Consider the following 12,500-nt stretch of genomic DNA (forward strand, 5'->3'; position numbering starts at 1 on the left):
TTTTTGGGTTGTAAGTTATTTTGGCTGACCTGTGGTTGATGGCTGGAAGAAGGGGGCTGCCCGGAGTTACGCCCACGCTGGATGGTCTCGATAGACTGGATTCGCGACTCAGGTAGAAATCGCAGCGACCTGAGAGAGAGAAACACCGTGGTTATTTATTGGAAACGTGACCTAATATCTTAATATCTAATTTCTTCTTCATCTCTCTGTTCCTGTGACTCTATTTTTATTTTTTTTTCAAATGCTAATCAGTTATAAACACACTGTCTATGTTATTATATTCATATATTGGCTTACAAGAAATACCTACCACCCCCCCACCAAAAAAAAAAAAAAAAAAAAAAAAAAAAAATTTCGTGGTTCCTGTCAGTTAACAACAAAACCCTCCCCTATGATGAAATTATTTCGATCAATTACTCGAGAAAAAAAAAAAAAATCTGTCCCTCTCTCTCTGTCTCTCTACCTCTCTCTCTCTCTCTAGTAAATATAGATACACTGTAATGATTGACAAAAAATAAACCAATCATTATCGTGTTTTCATGAAGCAATATATTCTAATCAACATGACTTATAACATACCAATCAATTACACAATCTGACTTTAGAGATAAAAAAAAAAAAAAAAAAAAAAAAAAAAAAAAAAAAAAAAAAATCCCAATCAAGTCAAAATCCGTCTAGCACCTAATCGCGAGAAGTCCTTCGACATGAGTTCCGCTAAGCTGACATCCACGTCGTAGAGCGAGTACCGGCCGCCGCGGACCAGCCTGTCGATCGCGTCGCCTCGGTCTTTGGACTTCACGAAGGCCATCCTGTTCACGAAGCGCAGGTCGCCCAGCGCCTTGTAGATGCCGGACGTCGAGCTCTGGCGAGGGGGAGGGACGGGGGGTGAGGGAGGGACTCCTTGTAGATGCCGGACGTCGAGCTCTGGCGAGGGGGAGGGACGGGGGGCGAGGGAGGGACTCCTTGTAGATGCCGGACGTCGAGCTCTGGCGAGGGGGAGGGATCGGGGGGGGTGAGGGAGGGGATCCTTGTAGGATGGCCGGACGTCGAGCTCTGGCGAGGGGGAGGGACGGGGGGTGAGGGAGGGACTCCTTGTAGATGCCTGACGTCGAGCTCTGGCGAGGGGGAGGGACGGGGGGGGAGGGAGGGACTCCTTGTAGATGCCGGACGTCGAGCTCTGGCGAGGGGGAGGGACGGGGGGTGAGGGAGGGACTCCTTTGTAGATGCGGACGTCGAGCTCTGGCGAGGGGGAGGACGGGTGGGGAGGGTGAGGGAGGGAGGGACTCCTTGTAGATGCCGGACGTCGAGCTCTGGCGAGGGGGAGGGACGGGGGGTGAGGGAGGGACTCCTTGTAGATGCCGGACGTCGAGCTCTGGCGAGGGGGAGGGGCGGGGGGTGAGGGAGGGGCTCCTGGTAGTTGCGGAAGTCGAGTCTGGCAGAAGGGGGGAGGGACGGGGGGTGAGGAGGGGGGACTCCTTGTAGACCGGACGTCGAGCTCTGGCGAGGGGAGGTCGAGGGGGGTGAGGGAGGGACTCCTTGTAGATGCCGGACGTCGAGCTCTGGCGAGGGGGAGGGACGGGGGGTGAGGGAGGGACTCCTTGTAGATGCCGGACGTCGAGCTCTGGCGAGGGGGAGGGACGGGGGGTGAGGGAGGGACTCCTTGTAGATGCCGGACGTCGAGCTCTGGCGAGGGGGAGGGGAGGGGGAGGGGGAGGGGGGGTGAGGGAGGGACTCCTTGTAGATGCCTGACGTGTCGTAGCTCTGGCGCAGGGGGTGGGACGGGGGGTGAGCGGAGGGGACTTCTTGTAGAATTGCCGGACCGTTTCGAGAGCTCTGGCGAGGGGGAGGGACGGGGTGGGGTGAGGGAGGGACTCCTTGTAGAATGCGGACGTCGAGCTTCTTGGCGAGGGGGAGGGACGGGGGGTGAGGAGGGACTACTTGTAGATGCCGGACGTCGAGCTCTGGCGAGGGGGACGGGAGGTGGGAGTGGTGTTGAGGTAGGGATCGCTTGTGATGCGGAGTCGTTGGGAGGGGGAGGGACGGGGGATGGTGAGGGAGGGACTCCTTGTAGATGGCGGACGTTCGAGCTCTGGCGCGGGGAGGGACGGGGGTGAGGTAGGATTTGTAGATGGGAGTGAGTTGCGGAGGGGGGAGGGACGGGGGGTTGAGGGAGGGAAGGGGATCTCTTTGTAGATGCCGGACGTCGAGCTCTGGCGAGGGGGTGGGGAGGGAGGGAGGGGGGTGAGGGAGGGACTCTTGTAGATGTGACGTCGAGCTCTGGCGAGGGGGAGGGACGGGGGGTGAGGGAGGGATCTCTTGTAGATGCCGGACGTCGAGCTCTGGCGAGGGGGAGGGACGGGGGGTGAGGGAGGGACTCCTTGTAGATGCCGGACGTCGAGCTCTGGCGAGGGGGAGGGACGGGGGGTAGGGGGGGAGGGGAGGGACTGCTTGTAGATGCCGGGACGTCGAGTTGGCGGAGGGGGAGTTAGGTGGGGGGTGAGGGAGGGATCCTTGTAGATGCCGGACGTCGTTGCTCTGGCGAGGGGGAGGGACGGGGGGGTGAGGGAGGGACTCCTTGTAGATGCGGACGGTTCGAGCCTCATGGCGAGGGGGAGGGACGGGGGGGTGAGGGGAGGGGACTCTTGTAGATGCCGGACGGTCGAGTCTGGCGAGGGGGAGGGGTCGGGGGGGGGGGGGGGGACTCCTTGTAGATGCCGGACGTCGAGCTCTGGCGAGGGGGAGGGACGGGGGGTGAGGGAGGGACTCCTTGTTGAGATGCCGGGACGTCGAGCTCTGGCAGAGGGGGAGGTGGGACGGCTGGGGGGGGTGAGGGAGGGACTCCTTGTAGATGCCTGACGTCGAGCTCTGGCGAGGGGGAGGGAGGGGGGTGAGGGAGGGACCCCTCGTAGATGCCGGACGTCGAGCGCTGGCGAGGGGGAGGACGGAGGGGGTGAGGGAGGGGACTCCTTGTAGATGCGGACGTCGAGCTTCTTCCTGGCGAGGGGGAGGGACAGGGGTGGGGGGGGAGAGTGGTGTGGAGAGAGGGGCGTGAGGGGACGGGGGGGGGGGTAGTGCATGAGGGGTGGGGGGGTGGGTGGGGGGGGATGGGTGGGGTGGGGGGGGGAGGGGAGGGACTCCTTGTAGATGCCGGACGTCGAGCTCTGGCGAGGGGGAGGGACGGGGGGGGGTGAGGGAGGGATCTTGTAGATGCCGGACGTCGAGCTCTGGCCGGATGGGGGGAAATAAAAGGAGGGTGGAGGGAAGGGTGAGGGAGGAGGGGGGAGGGAGGGGGGAGGGGGGGAAGGGAGGGGGGGGGGGGGTAGGGAGGGGGAGGGACGGGGGTGAGGGAAGGGGGACTCCTTGTAGATGCCCGGACGTCGAGCTCTGGCGAGGGGGGAGGGAAAGGAGGGACGGGGGTGTGAGGGAGGGGCTCCTTGTAGATGCCGGACGTCGGAGCCTCTGGCGAGGAGGGAGGGGACGGGGGGGGAGGGAGTGGACTCCTTGTAGATGCCGGGACGTCGAGCTCTTGTGCGAGGGGGAGGGACGGGGGGTGAGGGAGGGACTCCTTGTAGATGCCTGACGTCGAGCTCTGGCGAGGGGGAGGGACGGGGGGTGAGGGAGGGACTCCTTGTAGATGCCGGACGTCGAGCTCTGGCGAGGGGGAGGGACGGGGGGTGAGGGAGGGACTCCTTGTAGATGCCGGACGTCGAGCTCTGGCGAGGGGGAGGGACGGGGGGTGAGGGAGGGACTCCTTGTAGATGCCGGACGTCGAGCTCTGGCGAGGGGGAGGGACGGGGGGTGAGGGAGGGACTCCTTGTAGATGCCTGACGTCGAGCTCTGGCGAGGGGGACGGGAGGGAGGGAGGGAGGGGGTGAGGGACGGATGAGGGAGGAGGGAAAATTTGAGGGATGGGGTGGGGGGGGACGGGGGTGGAAGGGAGGAGAGGGGGAGGGAGGGGGGCAATTCGAGGGGTGGGGGAGAGGGTGAGGGAGGGAGGGAGGGAGGGGGGCAATTCGAGGGGTGGGAGGGGAGGGAGGGGCAATTCGAGGGGTGGGGTGGGGGAGGGAGGGAGGGTGAGGGGGGAAATTCGAGGGGTGGGGAGGGAGGGACGGGGGAGGGGAAATTCGAGGGGAGGGTAAATAACATATTCATATTTCACAACTCATACAAAGCAGAAAGTAGAAACTATAAAATGGAAATCAGATATTGCAAAGCTAGGACGAAATATTCCGAATGATAAAGTACAACTAGGAGATTAGCTGTGTGTATATTACAAACAAACAAACCACCAATAAAAACAAAACAGTTAACACTACAGCCTTCCGTCTTCCACTCTTTAAAAAAAGGAAAATAAAAATGAAACAGAAAGAAAGAAAAAAAGACGAAAAAAACGAAAAAAAACCAAAAAAAACAGATAAACCCACATAACCAAACCACAAGACTCACTCACAAGCACATAAGACGTGGATCCACTGTTGGGTTTTAAGATGACGGAATGGTCAGAGTTCACGAGATCTGCCAGCGACTGAATCGGCTGAGGGATGTTCCTAGCGGCCAGAAGAGAGACTAAAGTGCTTGAGTAACCCAGAGTAACGATCATGGTTACCATCAGCCAGCTGCCAACCAGAAGCATTTCTCGTCCATGGGAGAGCCTCTTCGGTAGGTCTGTCAGGAAAGGGAGTGGGGAGGGGGATGGGGGACGGGGCAGGGGGGGAGGGGGTATTTGTTTGAGGCTTGTGTTGGACTTTGGTTGGGGGGGGGGGTTGTTTGTGTTGTTGTTGTGTTTGTTTGGTCTGTTCTTTCGTTCTTCATTTCTTTTTTTATTATTTCGTTTCACTTATTACTTTCTCTTTTTCTCTTTCTTTCTCTCTCTAATGTGATGTGATAAGGTTCTGTTGCTGGAGTTTCTCTTTCTTTCTCCCTCTCTCTCTCTCTCTCTCTCTCTCTCTCTCGCTCTCTCTCTCTCTCTGTCTATCTATCTTTCTCCGTTTACGTGTGTATGGGTGTGTTTTTATATGCCTGAATGAATATGTTTGATTTTCATCTGTGTATGTATGGGTCATTATTCATTATTTGACTTTTTCCATTATTGGTATGCTTAGATTCCTTGAACTTTGAACTGTGCTTCATCCTAGAACAATAATCCATATTTTGCTTTGACTTTTGGATTGTAGGACTATTACTGCCCATGTACCATCGTGTCTACATGTGTGTAAACGTAATCATATATCTATAACTTTATTTCTGACTTCCTGTCCCCAAGCAAGCACGCAGATACGTACACATGTAAGTACGTCCTCATACACACATAAATATACAGTGGATGTACGCATATATTGGTCATAACTTTCAGTTCAAATGCTTATGGCTCGATCGGATTTATGCTTTTTTTTTCCTTAAATAAAACCATCTTCCTTTTCTTTCCCTCCAATATTCATCAACAGGAAAATCAATCATATTCGAATTCCCTCTTTTTTTAAAAATTGGGAGCATTTACCAATTAACAACAACCTAGAAAGAAGGACAAAACATCTATCCCCGCGACACCTTGAAGGAAACCCTAAAGGATAATTACCTTGACGCAGGAGAATCCGAAGGTGCGTGAAGAAGTGACGCACCACGCCGTCGAACCACCTGGCTTTCAGCGCGTGGTCAACCAACAGCACTGAAGCCAGCCATATACATACCATGGCAGCGAAGAAGCCCAGCCATACCACGGGGGTTAATGGGTACAGGAAGCCCCATGGGTTCATTTCGGGACTGCCTCTGCCGGACATGACTTTGAAGTTGAAAAACATCAGCGAGTCTCCGAAGTCAACGCCCTCGCTTCTCTGGAGGGACATCAGGAGAGGCCCGTAGCCCATGTCCGCCTCCTGTAAAGTGCGCAAGGAATGGAAGGTGTCTCTTGGATGTCTATTTTCTCTTGGGATTCCTACCCAAAGCTTATTTTTTAAATCTTAATCTCATCGATAGTATATTTGGCGTAATAGGAACACCATTTTATGTAGAGGCTTTTAAAACGAATAGGATCAGCCCTCATTTTGTTTGGACAAAAAATTCCCGCGCTTTTTGAAGAGCCTTACCCCTCTGTTGACTAATCCAATGACTCCGGACCAGCTGCCGTTTGGCATCTTCGAGCCAAAGGTTCCGTCAGCTGGTCGCACGGGATACCAGCTGCAAACAGAATTTAGCACTTGGTTTTCACTGCGGGTTTATTTAGAGTGTGTTCCTTGCAGATTACTTCAAGTGTGTTTCACGTATTCAACGTTTTACGACAGAATAACAATAGCAGTGACAGATAAATTAATTTAGTATTTCTATATGTATGGTAATTAGACTTTTTTTTATTTCTCTCTAAGTCGTTGATTAGACAGGATCTTCGGAATTTATCTAGCCTATGGAAACCCCGTAAGGCCTACGTGAAATTCAGCGCCCGGGCGAAGTAGTCGACCAGGTGTCCCACGGGCCCGCCCATTATGCTTCGACCTTCCATGACCGGATCTGGCCGGAAGTTCATGAAGGCGGAGCTCTCTCCCGCGACCTTCAGCTCCACGTCCTCGCGGAACCTGCAACGTGGGACCGGAAGTTACGCGCTGCGGTCTGGACTGGCTGTAACTTTCGTCTTTATCTTATTGTTTTAATTATCACTGAACTATATGCATATATACACACTCACACGTAAATGTGTATGTGTATATATATGTATATGTATACATATATATTTATATATATGTATATGTATATATATGTATGTATACATATATATATATATATATGTATTTATACAATATATTTATATATATGTATATGTATATATTATGTATGTATGATATATATATATATATATATATATATTATATATATATATGGTATATATATATACATACACACACACACACAACAAAAATCACACACACACACACACACACACATCACACACACACACACACACACAACACACACAACATATATATATATATATATATATATATACATATATATGCTATATGTATATAATAAAATACATATATATATATATATATATATTTATATATATATATATATGATTACACATATACATATATATATATTAATAGTTATATATATATATATTGTTCATATACATATATACATATATACATTGATATATTATATATTAATATATATATATTACATATGTATACATATGTTTTTATATATATATTTTATAAATATTTGTATATATGTATATGTATGTGTATATATATGTATATATATATTTTATATATATATATATATATATTATATATATATATAATATATTATATATATATATATATATATAATTTGATGAAACTTGTACATGTAGGAAATAGTTTGTATTACTACTATGTGATTACAGGAATTCCGCCTTATAAGAAATATGAACATAAACTTTGCCTTTTCTGACTCTGTTACTTCAATGAAAAAGAAAGCAGAACTAACAGGACTTGCTAATTAATCAAGGGATTAAGATGGAACTAGAGACAAAAAAAAAGAAAGAGATTATAAAGATTACAAGTGTGACCTCTCGGGAAGATGAAGGAAGCATAAAGAAAGTAAACAAAAGCAGGTAACAAGGCAAATTTCAAAAGGGATCGAATCGCCTTCTGGAAATTACTATACAAACGATGAGTATAACAGCAAAGTATACACAGAGTTGAGGACACTGGGGAAGGGATATCTAGAACGGTACACTCTTGAATAATGAGGAAAGACTTTAAAGCTGAGAAATGTAATAATAGGTAAGAGAAAAAAAAATGGACAAGATGTGTTACTCGACATAAATTATAGTCTGTCTGAAGGTGTAACGTCACCCATTTTTTTATCAAGAGAAAGATGCATATGTGATGTTGATGATCTTTGGTTGAGAATAACATATCTGAAAAAAAAAAATAAAAAAAAAAAAAAAAAAACCCCAATCAAGTCAAAATCCGTCTAGCACCTAATGGGCGAGAAGTCCTTCGACATGATTTTCCGCTAAGCTAAATTTCCACGTGGGAAAGAAGCGAGTACCGGCCGCCGCGGACCCGCTGTCGATTTGCGTCGCCTCGGTCTTTGGACTTCACGAGGCCTTCCCGTTCACGAAACGCGGTCGCCCAGCGCCTTGTAGATGCCGGACGTCGAGCTCTGGCGAGGGGGAGGGGCGGGGGGGGGAGGGGGGGATCCTTGTAGAGCGGACCCTCGAGCTCTGGGGGAGGGGGGGGGACGGGTGGGTGAGGGGGGACTCCTTGTAGATGGCCCGGGAAGTCGAGCTCTTGGGGGAGGGGGGGGGACGGGGGTGTGAGGGGGGATCCTTTTTAGATGCGGCGTTTGAGGGTCTGGCGAGGGGGAGGACGGGGGGGGAGGGGGGGGACTTTCCCTTTTAGATGCCTGACGTCGAGCTCTGGCGAGGGGGGGTGGACGGGGGGGGAGGGAGGGACTCCTTGTAGATGCCGGAGTCGGGGCCCCTGGCCGGGGGGAGGGACGGGGGGGGGAGGGAGGGACTCCTTGTAGATGCCGGGGCGTCGAGCTCTGGCGAGGGGGGGGACGGGGGGTTGAGGGAGGGACTCTTGTAGATGCCGGACGTCGGAGGGTTGGCGAGGGGGGGGGGGAGGGGGGTGAGGGAGGGGGCTCCATGTAGATGCCGGAGTCGAGCTCTGGGGGAGGGGGAGGGGGGGGGGTGAGGGAGGGAACTCCTTGTAGATGCCGGACGCGGAGCTCTGGCGAGGGGGAGGGACGGGGGGTGAGGGAGGGAACTCCTTGTAAAATTGCGGCGTCGAGCTCTGGCGAGGGGGAGGGACGGGGGGGGAGGGAGGGGCTCCTTGTAGATGCCGGACGTCGAGCTTGGCGAGGGGGAGGGAAAGGGGGGGGGAGGGAGGGGGAAATCCTTGTTTGTGCCTGACGTCGAGCTCTGGGGGGGGAGGGAAGGGGGGGGTGGGGAGGGACTCCTTGTAGCTGGCCGGACGTCGAGCTCTGGCCGAGGGGGAGGGGCGGGGGGTGAGGAGGGACTCCTTGTAAGATGCCGGCGTCGAGTCTGGCGAGGGGGAGGGACGGGGGGTGAGGAGGGACTCTTGTAGATGGCCCGGGCGTCGAGCTCTGGGAGGGGGGGGACGGGGGGTGAGGGTGGGATCCTTTTTAGATGCCGGACGTCGAGCTCTGGGGGGGGAGGGAAAGGGGGGTGAGGGGGGGAATCCTTGTAGATGCGGACGTCGAGGGTCTGGCTGGGGGGGGAGGGACGGGGGCGTGAGGGGGGACTCCTTGTAGATGCCTGAGTCGAGCTCTGGCGAGGGGGAGGGACGGGGGGGTTTTAGGGAGGGACTCCTTGTAGATGCCTGGACGTCGAGCTTGGCGAGGGGGAGGGACGGGGGGTGAGGGAGGACTCTTGTAGATGCCGGACGTCGAGCTCTGGCGAGGGGGGGGGACGGGGGGGGAGGGAGGGACTGCTTGTAGATGCGGACGTCGAGCTCTGGCGAGGGGGGGGAGGGGGTTTAGGGGGGGAGGGAGGGGGGGGAGGGGGGGGGAGGGAATCCCTTTTAGATGCGGACGTCGGCTCTGGCGAGGGGGGGGGGCGGGGGGTGAGGGGGACTCTTGTAGATGCCGGGGGCGTCGAGTTGGCGAGGGGGAGGGAGGGGGGGGGAGGGAGGGACTTCCCTTTTAGATGCCGGGGCGTCGAGCTTGGCTGAGGGGGGGGGAGGGGGGGTGAGGGAGGGACTCCTTGTAGATGCCGGACGTCGAGCTCTGGCGAGGGGGGGGGGCGGGGGGTGAGGGAGGGACTCCTTGTAGATGCGGGACGTCGAGCTCTCGCGGAGGGGGGGGGAGGGGGGGGTGAGGGGGACTCCCTTGGGGATGCCTGACGTCGAGCTTGGCGAGGGGGGAGGGACGGGGGGTGAGGGAGGGACTCATTGTAGATGCCCGGGGGGTCGAGCTCTGGCGAGGGGAGGGTCGGGGGGTTGAGGGGGGGGACTCCTTGTAGATTGCGGACGTCGAGCTCTGGCGTGGGGGAGGGGGCGGGGGGTGAGGGGGGGGACTCCTTGTAGAGCCGGACGTCGAGCTCTGGCGGAGGGGGAGGGACGGGGGGTTTTGGGGGAGGGACTCTTGTAGATGCCGGAGTCGAGCTTGGCGAGGGGGAGGGACGGGGGGTGAGGGTGGGACTCCTTGTAGATGCCGGAGTCGAGCTTGGCGAGGGGGGGGGGACGGGGGGGTGAGGGAGGGACTCTTGTAGATGCCGGAACTCGAGCTCTGGCGTGGGGGAGGGAGGGGGGTGAGGGGGGACTCCTTGTAGATGCTGGGGTCGAGCTTGGCGCGGGGGAGGGCGGGGGGTGAGGGGGGACTCCTTGTAGATGCCCCGACGTTCGAGCTCTGGCGAGGGGGGGGACGGGGCGGTGAGGGAGGGACTCCTTGTAGATGCCGGACGTTCGAGCTCTGGCGAGGGGGGGGGGGGGGGGTGAGGGAGGGGGAAATCCCTTTTAGATTGCGGACGTCGAGCTCTGGCGAGGGGGAGGGACGGGGGAGTGAGGGAGGGACTCCTTGTAGATGCCGGACGTCGAAGCTCTGGCGGGGGGGGGGACGGGGGGGGGAGGGAGGGACTCCTTGTAGATGCCGGACGTCGAGCTCTGGCGAGGGGGGGGGCGGGGGGGAGGGGGGAGGGGGTGAGGGACGGATGAGGGAGGAGGGAAAATTTGAGGGATGGGGTGGGGGGGGACGGGGGGGGAAAAGGGGGGGGGGGGGAGCAGAAAGTAGAAACTATAAAATGGAAATTAGATATTGCAAAGCTAGGATGAAATATTCCAAATGATAAAGTACAACTAGGAGGTTAGTTATGTGCATATTACAAACAAACAAACCACCAATAAAAACAAAACAGTTAACACTACAGCCTTCCGTCTTCCACTCTTTAAAAAAGGGAAAAATAAGATAAAACAGAAAGAAAAAAGACGAAAAAAAGCAAAAAAAAAAGACGAAAAAAAGAAAAAAAAAAAAAAAAAAAAAAAAAAAAAAAAAAAAAACAACCAAAAAAACCAAAAAAAAAAAAAAAAAAAAAAAAAAAAAAAGCAGATAAACCCACATAACCAAACCACAAGACTCACTCACAAGCACATAAGATGTCGATCCACTGTTGGGTTTCAAGATGACGGAATGGTCAGAGTTCACGAGATCTGCCAGCGACTGAATCGGCTGAGGGATGTTCCTAGCGGCCAGAAGAGAGACTAAAGTGCTTGAGTAACCCAGAGTAACGATCATGGTTACCATCAGCCAGCTGCCAACCAGAAGCATTTCTCGTCCGTGGGAGAGCCTCTTCGGTAAGTCTGTTAGGAGAGGGGAGTGGGGAGGGGGATGGGGGACGGGGCAGGGTGGTATGGAATATAGTGCGTGATAGCTTGAGTTTGCATTAATACCGCAGGTCTTTAGCCGACGGCGAGTAGGTCGATATATTAAGGGTACGGCTGAGGGATGACTCCACCACCCACATTTCAAGGCATATAAGATAGATGGGTGGTGCTCCTTGAGGGAGGGGGTATTTGTTTGAGGTTTGTGTTGGACTTTGGTGGGGGGGGTTGTTGTTGTTGTTGTGTTTATTTTGTCTGTTCTCTCGTTCTTCATTTCTTTTTTTATTATTTCGTTTCACTTATTACTTTCTCTTTTTCTCTTTCTTTCTCTCTCTAATGTGATGTGATAAGGTTCTGTTGCTGGAGTTTCTCTCTCTCTCTCTCTCTCTCTCTCTCTCTCTCTCTCTCTCTCTCTCTCGCTCTCTCTCTCTCTCTGTCTATCTATCTTTCTCCGTTTACGTGTGTATGGGTGTGTTTTTATATGCCTGAATGAATATGTTTGATTTTCATCTGTGTATGTATGGGTCATTATTCATTATTTGACTTTTTCCATTATTGGTATGTTTAGATTCCTTGAACTTTGAACTGTGCTTCATCGTAGAATAATTCATTTTTTGCTTTGACCTTTTGGATTGTAGGATTATTACTGCCCATGTGTGTAAACGTAACCATATATCTAAAACTTTATTTCTGACTTCATGTCCCCAAGCAAGCACGCAGATACGCACACATGTAAGTACGCCCTCATACACACACAGATGTACAGTGGATGTACGCATATATTGGTCATAACTTTCAGTTCAAATGCTTATGGCTCGATCGGTTTTATACATTTTTTTTTTATCTTAAATAAAACCATCTTCATTTTCTTTCTCTCCAATATTCATCAACAGGAAAGCCAATCATATTCGAATTCCTTTTTTTTTTTACTTGGGAGCATTTACCAATTAACAACAACCTAGAAAGAAGGACAAAACCTCCATCCCCGCAACGCCTTGAAGGAAACCCTAAAGGATGATTACCTTGACGCAGGAGAATCCGAAGGTGCGTGAAGAAGTGACGCACCACGCCGTCGAACCACCTGGCTTTCAGCGCGTGGTCAACCAACAACACCGAAGCCAGCCATATACATACCATGGCAGCGAAGAAGCCCAACCATACCACGGGGGTTAA

General features: G+C 52.9%; 2 protein-coding genes across 2 annotated transcripts in view; both read right to left on the minus strand.

Annotated features, from left to right (window-relative positions):
• The window catches only part of LOC122245335 (putative glutamate receptor), an 8,953-nt gene extending 2,391 nt beyond the window's left edge, over positions 1 to 6,562 (minus strand). The window contains exons 1-6 of the mRNA XM_086546419.1: positions 6,420 to 6,562; positions 6,084 to 6,174; positions 5,576 to 5,873; positions 4,451 to 4,665; positions 682 to 862; positions 30 to 129 (exon numbers count right to left, since the gene is read on the minus strand). Coding sequence (XP_086402545.1) covers positions 30 to 129; positions 682 to 862; positions 4,451 to 4,665; positions 5,576 to 5,873; positions 6,084 to 6,174; positions 6,420 to 6,517 — 983 coding nt within the window. The 5' untranslated portion in view covers positions 6,518 to 6,562. The remainder of the gene's footprint in view (positions 1 to 29; positions 130 to 681; positions 863 to 4,450; positions 4,666 to 5,575; positions 5,874 to 6,083; positions 6,175 to 6,419) is intronic.
• Positions 6,563 to 10,466: 3,904 nt separating this feature from the next.
• LOC147469944 (glutamate receptor ionotropic, kainate glr-3-like) overlaps positions 10,467 to 12,500 on the minus strand; it is a 5,082-nt gene continuing 3,048 nt past the window's right edge. Inside the window, exons 4-6 of the mRNA XM_086546420.1 lie at positions 12,350 to 12,500; positions 11,092 to 11,306; positions 10,467 to 10,613 (exon numbers count right to left, since the gene is read on the minus strand). The exon at positions 12,350 to 12,500 is cut by the window's right edge and continues 147 nt beyond it. Coding sequence (XP_086402546.1) covers positions 10,467 to 10,613; positions 11,092 to 11,306; positions 12,350 to 12,500 — 513 coding nt within the window. The remainder of the gene's footprint in view (positions 10,614 to 11,091; positions 11,307 to 12,349) is intronic.

This window comes from Penaeus japonicus, unplaced genomic scaffold (genome assembly GCF_977035675.1).
Source record: "Penaeus japonicus unplaced genomic scaffold, GWHDUDI00000001_assembly GWHDUDI00000018, whole genome shotgun sequence".
Lineage (NCBI taxonomy): Eukaryota > Metazoa > Arthropoda > Malacostraca > Decapoda > Penaeidae > Penaeus > Penaeus japonicus.